Source organism: Helianthus annuus, chromosome 15, assembly GCF_002127325.2.
Source record: "Helianthus annuus cultivar XRQ/B chromosome 15, HanXRQr2.0-SUNRISE, whole genome shotgun sequence".
Lineage (NCBI taxonomy): Eukaryota > Viridiplantae > Streptophyta > Magnoliopsida > Asterales > Asteraceae > Helianthus > Helianthus annuus.
The window spans coordinates 81,385,508-81,399,285 of NC_035447.2; the positions used below are offsets into that span (position 1 = coordinate 81,385,508).

The 13,778-nt window shown below is 36.2% G+C and overlaps 1 protein-coding gene across 1 annotated transcript; it reads right to left on the bottom strand.

Moving 5' to 3' along the window:
- Positions 1-1,816: 1,816 nt before the first annotated feature.
- Positions 1,817-2,236, bottom strand: LOC110913880. Its single transcript, XM_022158698.1, has one exon. It carries the CDS (start codon positions 2,234-2,236, stop codon positions 1,817-1,819), a length of 420 nt encoding a protein of 139 aa, XP_022014390.1.
- Between the last annotated feature and the right edge of the window lie 11,542 nt (positions 2,237-13,778).

Sequence of the window (13,778 nt, forward strand, 5' to 3'; positions counted from 1 at the left end):
AGAGGGAATAAGTAAGGAAAATAGATATTACTTACACATATTTTTCTGGTGGAAGTCTAAGTACATGTTTTCTTCAAGGAATATTTTGTGAAAACTTTTTAAAATATAATAATTATGAGTATATTTTCTAAAGTTTCACACCGTTTTTTTTTCAATTTCTTTTTATCATTATCATTCCCTTTTTTTTTAAGATTAACTAACCAGAATTTGGAGTTATTTCATTAAATAAGATACGAACAAACTTTCTTTTATCAGAAACTCTCTTTTTAGATGTCAAAATTTTTCTTTCTGATAAACTAAAGTTCATTTATCTATGTTTAACTCCTTTTTTTTGTGTTTTAATATCCTTTTTCTACACCTCTTTTTATATAAAAAAAATATACTAATAGAGATAATAAAAATAATAGTAATAAAAGCAATAGTAATGAAGGTAACAGAAAAAAATAATAACTGTACTACATACTTAATTTATTATTTTTTTTGGATCTGCAAAAAAAATTTCTTTTTACCTTTAACAGATCAAGAATATACGTCTCTCTTACAGGAGCAAGGGATCTTGGAAAAAATTTATCCAATCTGCTCTGATACCAATTGTTGGTCCCCTTCGACAGCCCTGTTAGAACGATGCAACTTTCTTCGCTCGTTGAGACGGGTGTTTGTGAAGTATATAAACATTCAAAGAAAAAAAAATAGAGACAATGAGAGTGATATATCTTCAATAATTAATTCTTATTAATCAAAGAAGAAGGGGTCGATCCGAGAATAAACTCGAATCTAAATGTCACCCCCCTGGGCCAAACCAGGGGGTAAACTCACAAGAAAAACTCTATTTGAAATATAACTTTACAAAGCACACATAATTCCTACGAAGGAATTATGTATTTATAGAGAATTTCATAAGTCTATCTCAAATGTGATTGGTTGATAGGAAGTTGGTATGTGTGCCCATCCATTTGCATCTGGCTTATCTTCCTTTTATTACCAACTTACCATTTTTCTTTGCTGGTGAATCCTTCACATATGAGATATTTAAATATCTTTCTGATGAAATGCTTTTAGAAAAGCAAAGATTCTTTTTCACTTTTCTGGTGAATGCTTTTAAAAGGAAATATTCTTTTTTCTTTTTCTGGTGAATTCTTTCCTAAAGGAAAGATTCATTTTTCTGTTGACTTTTTTTCAAAAGGAAAAAGATTCCTTTTTCTTATGGAAACATTTTTCATACAAAGATATTATGTGTTAATAAGATATATTATCTTATTAATACAATTCTTTGACTTTGTATCTAGTAAACTCCGTAATGTCCCGCTAACATTTTGAAGTCTTGTAACCTTGTCGAGATCTTTAATCAAAGAATTAGAAGCTTGTTTTTTTTTTCTTTCTCGATCTTCATATTTAGAGCTTCTGGGACGGTTCGCCGGTCGCTTCGTGTTGACGGAATTAATTCTAAGTAACTTAAACTATTTTTAATAACAAACACAATAAAGTTTCGTAACATTTTGTGAACCAGGTGGACCACAAAAAGAATGCCAAATCCACAAATCTTGAGAGGCCACCGCTTCAAGCATAACTGTCGGGTAACTGTGATCCCCCCCATATATTGACCCCGCAACTCCGTTGGACACATTCTCTAAACAAAATGTGTACAATCTTGACTACCCAACAACCCAGGACGGTGATGTTTCTCCTCATGAGCTTGGTACAGAGCACAAAGTCGTGGCTAGTAGGTCTACGTAAAAACTCGGACGTGTATAAATTACATCCCGTTTCGCAAAAAAATTTCTAGACATTTACGGGAAGTCCTTTCGGCCATATTTAATTACTCATCGTACTCGTCTGGAGGGTTACCGGTTGCAAGTTGCTTAATCGCCGATGTATCTTTTTTCATCGGTGTAAAACTCTTCTTCAAAGTCGCATCCAGGGTCTCTTGAAACCACGAGTTATTCGTTTGCACGCCACTCACAATTTTTAAAAACAACATTTTCAACATACGAAACCTATGACGAAAAACCTCTTCGTTAAATATGGGCTCCTCGACAAAATAATCTCTCATAAGGTTTTCCTGACATTTCTCTCGATCTCGACGGACATATTTCCTTTTCCTAGAAGTACCCGTGTCTTCCAATTCGGCGGCTTCGTTAATAAGATTTTGAAAAAAAATTAAACTAATATCGCTTGAGGAAGAATAATCGTCTTCACTAATATCAATTGGGATGAATAGCGGTGGTATATCATCCATTTTTAGAAAATAGAAGTGAAAATTGAAGAAGTGATTTTTTTTATAAAATAGTTGGATGGAGAAGAGAATGGTGAAAAATGGTGTTGACTGGCGTTGTTTTTATAAAGAAAAGTTGAATTGTGGTTATAAACGGCTAACCAACGGATAGGTAACGGCTATATTCCTCAATCAATCCCACTCAAACAATCGGTGATTACTCACTGCACAACACCCTCACCGCGCTCACCTATTTGGAGCCGGCTATCATTCACGGATCGGTGAATACCATTCCCCGAATGGTTCACCGCTATGACTCCGTCCCCCCTTACATTCTTAAATCTTATTTTTATATTATTTTTACTCTATCTCTCTATATATTTATATATATAGAGAGAAGTATTGATGGAAGAGGTGTGTAAATATTAACTATCATAAATAACCCTTACCAGGCTACATAAAAGCAATTAGTTTTTTTTTTTTTTTTTTTTTTTTTAACTGAAGGATTCTATGATTTTATAAAACCAACTAGTGTTTTTCTATATTTGGTTTTATTATTATTTTATGAAATTTATTTTGTATGAAAAGTATTCTAATAGTGGCCAATCAAGTGACAAAACCAGTGGGGCAGTAAGGATACTCGGTATGGGGGACGTCCCCGGGACGTCTTGGTCCGGCGCCGCTGGGCACACCGTGCCGCCCCCCCCCCCGGTCCCGTCGCCAACGTCCGAGTTCTGACGTTTAGGACGCGCACAAGATGACAAAAAAGTGTGGGGACCGATGTGCTTTTTGACCGTTTGAAAAAAAAAATTAAATTCAGAATTTAAATTATTTAAAAACTAACGGTCATAATTCCAAAAACACCCCATTTCACTTCCATTTTTATAAATACTCACCTATTTAACCCTTTTTTTCATAACTTTTCACTCTCTACCAACCCATTCTCTCTCACATTTTATTACCACTCTTCCCTTTTTATAAAAACTCTTCATATTTTGTACCATTTTTTACCCGCTACCACCCCATCTCTCGCTAAAAAATTATCATGGCTTCACCTATTTCTTCCATTTCTTCAATTTCTTCTATGTCTTCATCGTCTTCGTCTGCGTGGTATTCATCATCTTCGGAAGAGGATGCTATTATGCACAACATGATTATGAACGCGGCTCAGGTGTTCATGGCGGCTGATGAAGGGTCGTCCCAACGGCTAACTAGACGAACAAAATATAACTGAGACCAAGAAGGTATTTTACTTTTTTTTCCTTATGTTTTATATATATTTGAAAATGTATTTTATAATTAATTTCATTTATGTTTTGTTTTAAATTTATAGCCGGCCACGATAAACTAGTAGCCGATTATTTTGCCGACGAACCCCTGTACCCAGCCGAGATTTTTCGACGTCGTTTCCGCATGAGTCGTCCACTGTTTTTACGTATTGCAGGCGACATGGCCCAGTCTGATCCGTTTTTTACATTGCGAAACGACGCTAGGGGGCAAAGGGGTTTCAGTAATTTACAAAAATGTACGTCCGCCATTCGCCAACTTGCGTACGGTTACGCACCCGATGCATTAGACGAGTACATTAGGATGTCTGAAAGAACCGCACGTCGATGTTTGCACAAGTTTTGCCAATGGGTTGTCAAATTGTATAGCAAGCGATACCTGCGGAAACCGAACGCAAACGACGTTCAAAAATTATATAAAGCACACGAACAGAGACATGGTTTCCCAGGAATGCTCGGGAGCATTGATTGCATGCACTGGCAGTGGCAGAACTGCCCAGTTGCATGGCAAGGTCAGTATACTAGGGGAGATCAGGGACATCCGACTATCATTTAGAGGCTGTTGCGTCACAGGATCTCTGGATATGGCATGCTTTTTTTGGTCTACCTGGTTCGCTCAATGACCTTAACATCATATACCAGTCACAGATTTTTGATGATGTAGTGGCGGGTACAGGTCCAGACACAAGCTTTACGGTTTCAGGGGTGGTGTACAGGCGAGGTTACTACCTAGCCGATGGGATTTACCCAACGTACTCGACAATCGTTAAAACTATCCCGCACCCGACCGACGACAAAAGAAAAAAAGTTTGCGAAGTTTCAAGGGGGTGCAAGAAAGGATATTGAACGGGCTTTTGGTGTTCTACAAAAAAATGGCACATCATTTCACATCCAGCACGTTCGCAAACACCAAGGAGGTTACGACACATTATGTACGCTTGTATCATCCTTCATAACATGATCATTGAAGACGAAGGGAGAGCAATATGCGAGTACGACGAAAACGCGTCTACTGGAAATTCTGTTCCAGTTAGTGAGGAACAACAAGACTTGAACGCCTTCGCTCTACGTAACGAGTACACACATCACAACCTACAAGCGGACTTGGTGGAGTACATTTGGAACAACGCTCCCAACGAACCCGGCCACGACATGGAAGACGATGACTAGTATCTTATTTTAATATATTAGGATATTTTTAAGTTTTTTTTAACTTTATTTTTTTTAAGTTTATGTTTTTTTTTAATTTATTTTTTTTAAGTTTAATTTTTTTTTAAGTTTATGTAATGTTTTTTAATATTAATGAAAATATTTTGTTACTTTATTTGTTAAATATTAAAAACATGTTGAAGATTAAAAAAAACCATAAAAGTGGTGAAGGACTATGACTAGGACCATCCTCCCATGCCCTCTAGTTTTGGAGGATGATCCATCCTTGGGAGGACTATGACGTGTCGCCTACGTGGCGGATCATCCTCCAAGGATGGTCCATCAGCATACCTTGTAGTCTAATAAGGAAGGTAATGAAGATAACAACCAGTACTGCTATAATAAATGCAAAAATCTAGATGATGTAAGGGAGTTAGGGAAACACGTTCAAACAATAACGCTTTCATCGATCAAGATCATATGTGCCATCTTGTCGTCATCATCATCATATATGATAAACAATAATATTTTAGATAAGAGTAAACTGCCGTTTTAGTCCCTGAGATTTGGTCACTTTTGTCAATTTAGTCCAAATTTGAAACCTTTTGTATCTGGGTCCTGTAGTTTCACTTTTATTGCCATTTTGATCCAAAAATAAATCAAATCCTATTTCTTAAATTAAATCCTGGTATTTTGTTTTTTTTTTCAGGAGCAAAATGGTCATTTTTTTAAATTTTATTCAAAGCTTTTATTAAAACAATCCCAACTTCTTTTTCTACCTTCTTCTTCTACAACAATACCCTGTTCAACAAACCCATATTTACAAAACCCCCAAATCACAGTATTGTAACTAACATCACATTCACCATCTCGTAATAACCCTGATCCTAATTCAAGTCTACCCACTTTACACAAAGAATGAAGAACAATATTATTACTTTCTACATCAGGAATTCAGGATTAACCCCACACGAAATCATCTCTGAATACACAAACAATACCTGTGAAACCATCCCATTGTTGTTGAATACACAACCCCCGCAACTCAGCAAGTTGTTCAGGAGCCATAGCCTTCTTCGCTTCAATACTCTCACTCAAAAAACTCAAACTATCAACCGAACTACTATGCCGACGTCGAAACCTACCACCGCTATTTTCTCCGGCATAACCGCCACCGTTATCATCCTCCAAACCTCCGCCACCGCCACCGGCATTGTTAATCCGACCGTCATCCAAACTTCCGCAATCGTTCAAATCGGATCCGAGCTTCTCAATGTTCATATACGTGCAAAACAGATCTTCTTCAGATCCTAACTCTTCGAAGCTTCCGGTGATGCGACGGTTTGAATGCCGGTGATGCGACGGTAACTGGAAGTTTGAACGCCGGTGATGCTTACCACTAGATCTAGATCGTCCGGTAACCCGAAGTTTGTCTCGGAGTGTGGTCGCCAGTGATGCGACGGTTTGAACGCAAACGACGATTTAAAATGTTGATGGATATCTGCTAATTTAAGAAAGAGAAGAGAGAGAAAGAGGGGTGTTTAGAGAGGGAGTGCATAGTTTTAAGGTTTTTTTTATTTTATTTATATATATATTAATACTTAAAATGACTATTTTACCCTTGAGGAAAAGGACAAAATAACAGGATTTTATAAGACAAATATGGTCTGATTTCATTTTTGGACAAAAATGGCAATAAAACTGAAACCACAGGGACCAGATGCAAAAGGTTTGAGTTTTGGACTAAAGTGGCAAAAGTAAACAAACCCCAGGGACCAAAATGGCAGTTTACTCTTTAGATAATTAAAGCTCATAATATACACACACCCCTATAATCTTATTTTCACATCCCCTAGTGTATACGGGCCGTATAACTTTATACGGCACGTATAGAATGTTTTTGCACAGAAATAAATGCAGTAGATTTTTTTTTTACATGTATATGGGTCGTATAACATTATACGACACATATATATATGTATACGAGCAATATAATGCTATACGGCCAAATGTGTTTATTTTTTGAGGTTTGATCAGGTTTTTGGGTTTTAAGATCTGTATACGGGCCGTATAATGTTATACGGCCTGTATATTTTTTTAATTTTTTTTTATTTTTTTGGTGCAAAACCAAACAACCGGTTAGATAACGTTTTCAGTATCCGGATTTTGTTGGTTTGTTTGTAGATAGGGTTCAGAATGGTTGAATATTGTGATTAGAACACTGTACACTACATGTAAACACAGTGACTTTGTGATGCCAGGATCTTCGAATGCGGTATGTACGTTAAGTATGGATCCTACAGCTGCATTTGGAACAAGAAATCCAACAATTCGTTCATTATTTGTTGTTGTCTCAACGCACACAACACACAGTCGTTGATGGGCTTTGTGGGTCTGTTCGTAGCTAGGGTTCAGAATGCTTGAATAATGGTGATATTAGAAAAGGAAAAACACTACCATAGGTGAACTCACTTGAAGAAATCGCAGGCTGATACATAAACCCTATATGATTCCCCCCACCTTGTACGTCACATTCATTTATTAAATGGTTGTTCGGTTTTACACCCGATGATCGTCTGTTAACTACCGGATGGAGTATTTTCGTGATCTAATCATATCAAGTATTCACTACATGGAGCAGATAACGGAATTGGAGAATCACAATCAATGTATAGAGCTGCACCAACAGATTCAACAATATTGCTGATCTGGAATTGGAGAACCAATGTGTCTAATCATCATATCAACTATGCAGTATAAGTTTTTAGATGGTGTTTGTAAGGTTTGTAACAACTTTCTGCTAATTATTCTCAGACAATTCCTAACAACTGTCCATGTGAAAGTTGGGGTTTGTTGGGTTGTTGGTAGCTAGGGTTCAGAATGCTTAAAGCATATTATATAACTTTTTAGATGGTGTTTGTAAGGTTTAATTACGTTGTGTAACTTAGATTGACATCGATATATGGAACGAGATTCTTCGAGAATTAGAAAAGGAGAAAATGCGGAACGATATTCTTCGAGAACTAGCAAAAGGAGAAAATACGGAACGAGATTCTTCGAGAACTAGCAAAAGGAGAAAATACGGAACGAGATTCTTCCACTAATTAGTCAGCAATCGTTACTTCTTAATGATGAGCAGTTGGTCGATGACATGATAGATAAAATGTGGAAATGTTGAAGTGCAAGAACGAGTAGGAAGATATGTTTTGCAGCGCGATCTTGTTTGTTGTTAGTTAATAACTTTTTTTTTTGAAATCAATGGGTAGATAAACAAAGTCATAAGCAGACTTATTACTACCATTGTTGAGCTTCCTGTTCTCAAGTTTGGAGAGAATGTTCTGAAAATTGAAGGAAAAGGACTTTGTTATGGTTTGGGGAGAATGTTCTGAAAATTGAAGGACTGAGGTTGAAAATTTGAAGTAAAACATTTAACATCTCATCAACGCAAATGCAATACGTACAAAACCACCACCTTTTCACGTACGGTCATCATAACCAACAACCTTCATCTTTTTACCGTCAAGTATACGGCCCGTATAAAGTGATACGGGCCGTATACATCGGTTTAAATTTTTTACCCAATCGTAAACTCAATATTCGAGAACTGTTTTATGACTTGTATATGGGCCATATAACGTTATACGACCCACATACAATTAACTAACTTCCTTTGTAAGTAACTTTATTTGATAAGATAGTGTAAGAAACCTCCTTGAGCATTGTGTTTAGAACTACTAACTTTGTTTGAGTTAGTTAATAACTTTTCATTTTTTTACCGTCGATAATACGATCCGTATAAAGTGATACGGGTCGTATACAATGGTTTAATTTATTTAACCGATCGTATACTCAACATACGAGAACTGTTTTAGGACTTGCATACGGGTCGTATAACGTTATACGACCCGTATGCAATTAACCAACTTTCTTTGTAAGTAACTATATTTGATAAGATAGTGTAAGAAACCTCCTTGAGCGTTGTGTTTAGAACTACGAACTTCGTTTGAGTTAGTTAATAACTATTTTGATATCAATGGGTAGATAAACATAGTCATACGCAGACTTATTACCACCATTGTTGAGCTTCCTGTTCTCAAGTTCACAATGAAGGTTCTGGAAATTGAAGGAAAAGGAGAACTAGATTTGTTGAAATCAAAGAAAAGAGTAAAAAAGAAGAAATGAGGTGTGTTATGTTGGAAACTGAGGTTAAAAGTTAGAAGCAAAACATTTAACATCTTATTAACGCAAATGTAATACTTACAATGGAATGCATCCTTAAACTTGATAGCAGCAATATGATGATATTAGAACACTATACACTGCATGTAAACACAAGGGGCTTTGTGATGATATGTTACAAATTGGGAACCACATATTCGTGTGTTGCAGTTTGGAAAGATGACCGAATAGAGATCTGAATAACCGATACAACCCATTTAACACCTCATTAACGCAAATGCAATACTTACAATGGATTGCATCCTTAAACTTGATAGCATCAATATGGTGATATTAGAACAGTGTACACTGCATGTAAAAACAGCGGGCTTTGTGATGATATGTTACAAATTGGGAACCACATATTCGAGTGTTGCAGTTTGGAAAAATGACCGAATAGAGATCTAAATAACTGATACAACCCATTTAACACCTCATTAACGTAAATGCAATACTTACAATTAACCAGTTGTAAAAGAAAAAGAGCTGAAACTAGCTTTTACATTTGTAAACTTGATAGCAACTTCTTCAAGTGCAAGAATGAGTATGAAGATTAGTTAACGATAAGTCAAGAACAAAGAAGAACACTCGAAGAAAAAGCAAGGTTATACGGCCCGTATACACCATGTTAAAATAAAATTTTACCATGTGTTAATATTAACGTCCTAAGTAAAAAGGTATTTAATTTGTTTTTTAATTAGTTTTAACACTAACCATTCTCAAATATATTTGATAATATTTTAATATAATTTTCTACTCAATCACATTTTTAAAAGTTTAGTTCTAATTTCTGAAATTGGATAATATTTTCATATAATTTTCTACTCAATCATATTTTTGAAAGTTTAGTTTTAATTTAAAAACTTACACGTCTAATCCAATATTTTTATCTTTATCTCATCCACAAACACTTAATTTTTGTTATTTATTTTGTTTTCATAAACTCACAATTATTTCATTGATAATAAATAGTAACTTTATTGAACATTAACAAAAACATAATCAAATCTCATCCATTATCCCCTAAAATTTAACAAACACCCAAACACACCAAATTTGAAAAGTTACCATTCACCCATATATCATCTCTTTTTGACACACACATATATAAAAAAAGAAATAAATAATGAAAGGGTATGGTCCCAAATCTCGCACACGCGAGTGACCATCAACCGTCTTATTGTCCCAATCGAGAAAGAACTTGCTTCAGTTCGTGCGGGCACGCGCGAACCCGGTTTGCTTTCCCACTTGGGGAAAGATGAGAAATCTCACCTTGTGTATGAAAATGGCTGTTTTCGTCAACATGCACGGGATACGATGATTGCTACTAAAGATGATAGTAGTTTACTACATTAACTTTCTGTCAAACACATTTACATGTTGCGATCCTGCACGGGCGCGCAGGACGCCGAAGGAAGCGTAGAGCGGCGTACAAATGTGTTGACCTACATGTGCATAGTTTACCGCACGTAGCGGAGCTACGCAAGACCGCATCCTATTGTTATACAAGTGGAATTGTCACTTTGACTTCTGTGACCAACGAGCAAGTAGTATGCCTGAGCACTCACAACAGTGGTCAGCTGACCGCCCAATGCGCAACTGTCCAACCCACTTGCATAAAAACTGATGGACAGACTGACAACCCCAGCATGCTACGTGGCGGGTGTTCCTTCATGCAATCGGTACAACAGGACACGTGGCAACACCTCCGCATGTGCCCAACGCTCCTGTTAAATATACGAAGACCTGCAAGTTGTCAGTCAGGCCCTAGGCCCATCAAGCGGCCCATTGGCCTTTCTCCTTCACTCTTCGGCTATAAATAGCCACTTCGAACCAAGTTTGAGGTAATGCTAATCTGCTCTTTCACAATTACTACTTAAATACTTATCTTGCTTCCAAACCAAATAATTATTCTCACGCTGAAGGGTTGTAACGAAGGAGCAACCGTCACCCCTTTCTCCTTGTTGCGAGTTACGATGTGTTTCATTGTGCAGGTGACAGATTAGAGGACGACCCAACCAACGATTGAGGAAAGAAGTGATTAACCCTACTTGACGAGACTCGACCCATGGACTAACCTCTCGGTTAACCACTGTTTCATCAAATAAAAAAAATGAAAGAGAAAAAAATAATATAGAGATATGTATGGTGAATGTGATGTGGGAGGTTTTTTAAAATGAGACATAAATGAAAAAAAAAATAAGATTTCACTTCAATTACTAGGTATAATATAGTGGAGGGGATGTGAATGCTCTTAGAATCTCTATTTTACTCTTTATCTCAAATATAAATAGTCGAGAGTAAATTCAATCTCTATATTTGGTTTGTTACTATTCATCTCTAAATTAGATATTGTCGGTGTATTAAACCGAGAAAAAAATAATAAAATAACTGTTTTTTTGAGTAAGACTGAGATAAAAATGAAGAATGATATGAGGGGAGTTTTTAGAAGATAAACAAAAATTTTAGAACATAGCTTTATAGTTAAATTATAGATAATAAGGGCATTCATAATGGATCCCTTATAATTATGTGGCTGGATTAGTTATATTATAAGGAATAGTAAGTGGTCTTTGGATGTGCGGTGTTTTTGAAAAAGTAACAAAATTTAAAGAAAAGTGTGTTCTTATATAGATAAAAATGAAGACTCCAATATGAATGCTATAAATAGTACAAAATTTAAAGAAGTCTACAATGAGTAATATAACATTAGTTAATGAAGGGAAAATACATTTTAAAGTAAAGAAAAAGCAAAAAAAAAAAAAAAAAAAAAAATCGGTCTGCATCATGTGATAATAACACTTCACGGAAACAAAAACAAATAATACAGCGAAACACATGTTTCTGTATATTTCAAGTTCCTAAACATGAGCATTGTCAAGTTCTTGTTTTGGAACGATCTAGACGTATGGCCCAAGTGAACTAGACATAGTCTTCCCACTATACCCAATAGTTGAATACGTTTTTTGTCCTTAACGTGTTCTAATAAGTGATCTAAAGATATATGCATAATTAATACTCATCAGCAAAGATCAAGGATCTAAACGTGAAAGCCCATTTCATAAGTCACAGCTTGAGTTGAGTATAACTATGCATGAAACTGTATTTTATACAAGTGAAAGTTCATTTCTTCCCTGTCATGTACTTTAAATTTTAATATTTAAACATGGGCGTCGAATTCGAAGAACTATTGGATTAGGCAGTCTAAAGAATCATTCACTCCGTCAACAAACCACAAAGTGCAAAGATATTTTTGGGGATGTCATGATATATAATGAGAGAGAGAGAGAAAGTGACTCGGAATGCCTGACGGTGGTGGGGACTTCCTTTATATAGACACAGCTTTCTGCCTTTTTGGAAGCCTCCCTTACAGCCATGGGTGGACCTACTATTTGGGGTGGCCGACCGCATCATTTGATAAAAAGGTTTTAGGGTTAAATTTTGTGTAAAATCTGAACCGCGCCCTTAAAAATTTTCACCCACATCTTTTGGAAAATTTCAACCACCCTCTTTAAAAAAAATCATATGAATTTATAAAAAATGTAAACATCGACTTTTATTAAAATATAACCTAGTGTATATAATTATTCTTTAACTATTTTGCTTAACAATTTAACCCAATAACTTTCACTTAACAATTTAACCATTAACCAACTAAACCTTCCATTGTAACCCAAGCCCAATTAAGTCAACCCAATTAAATTTGAATTTAAATAAAATAACCCAACCCAACCCACCTCTTCCAATTCTTTCTCCCACTATCCCTCTTTTGATCGCGCAGCGACCGACGCAAGAAAGCAGTCAACAGGCACGACAGCAGCGACTGCATTCTCATCGGAAAAGCTTGATTCCGGCCACTCCTCTACCTGGCATACAAAATTTAACAAGGTTCTTTTTTTATGTGGTTTTTAGGAGAGATAGAGTTATAAAGATGTTAAAAAGGTCTGAAAATTTTATGTGTTTTGATGAATTTTTTTTTGCTGTTCTAGACTTTAGTAGCATGATTTTGTTGTTTTCATTTTTTTTTGTTCTAGACTTTACTAGGGCTTGAAAATTAAAATTGAAAATTATAGATCGATTTATATGTGATAGAAACCATGAGTAGGGAAGTTTTGGCGAGATTTCTCATGAGAACCATTAAAAAAGTAACTCTAGATAATGTTTGTGACAACCCGTACTCTCGACCCCCAATTGTCGAGAGAAGGGTGTTTTATTAATTATTCTAAATTATTAGTATTATTGTCACATTTGTTATTTTTATTGTTATTATTGTTTAAATAATAATAACCTGCGTCGAGAGGAATGTATTGTTTAACGGACGACCCGAATCGAGCATATACGATTTAATGAATGCATAAATAAAGTTACGAACCATTCACGCATTTAGACCAGACCCAACCCAATTCCCTAAACCTAAACTCTACCCTTTAAATAAACCCTTAACCATTTTAAAAACCCTAAACTCTAAAAGATCAGCCGCACACCACAACCTTTCTCTCCCTCTCGTTCTTGATTCCGGTGACCGGAGCCATCTCCGGCGACCTCTCCGAAATTCATTCTTCTGGCAGAACACACCTTCACGCCACTCCCCATCCTTCCTACATCCTCCTTGTATCATCACACCGCACACCCCTGAAACCCAAACCCTTCTTGTACCAACCTACATACACCCACCTTCGGAAATAATAGAAAGGAGAGAGAGGAGTAGAGATAAGCGGCAGAGAAGGAGAGAGAACTCGGCGGTTAATTCAGTGACCAGCACCGCTGTTAATGACGACGGAGATGATGGAGGTCTTTCAGCTTCAGATTGATACGGGCTTCTCTCCAACTGATGATGATAATGATGATGGAAGTCGATGTTGACAGTGAAACTGGTGGTGGATGGCAGCCGAGAAGATGGCAATGGTGACTGA

What these genes read in the sequence shown, in the direction of transcription:
- LOC110913880 (XM_022158698.1), bottom strand. Translation starts at nt 2,236, where the DNA reads ATGGATGATATACCACCGCTATTCATCCCAATTGATATTAGTGAAGAC.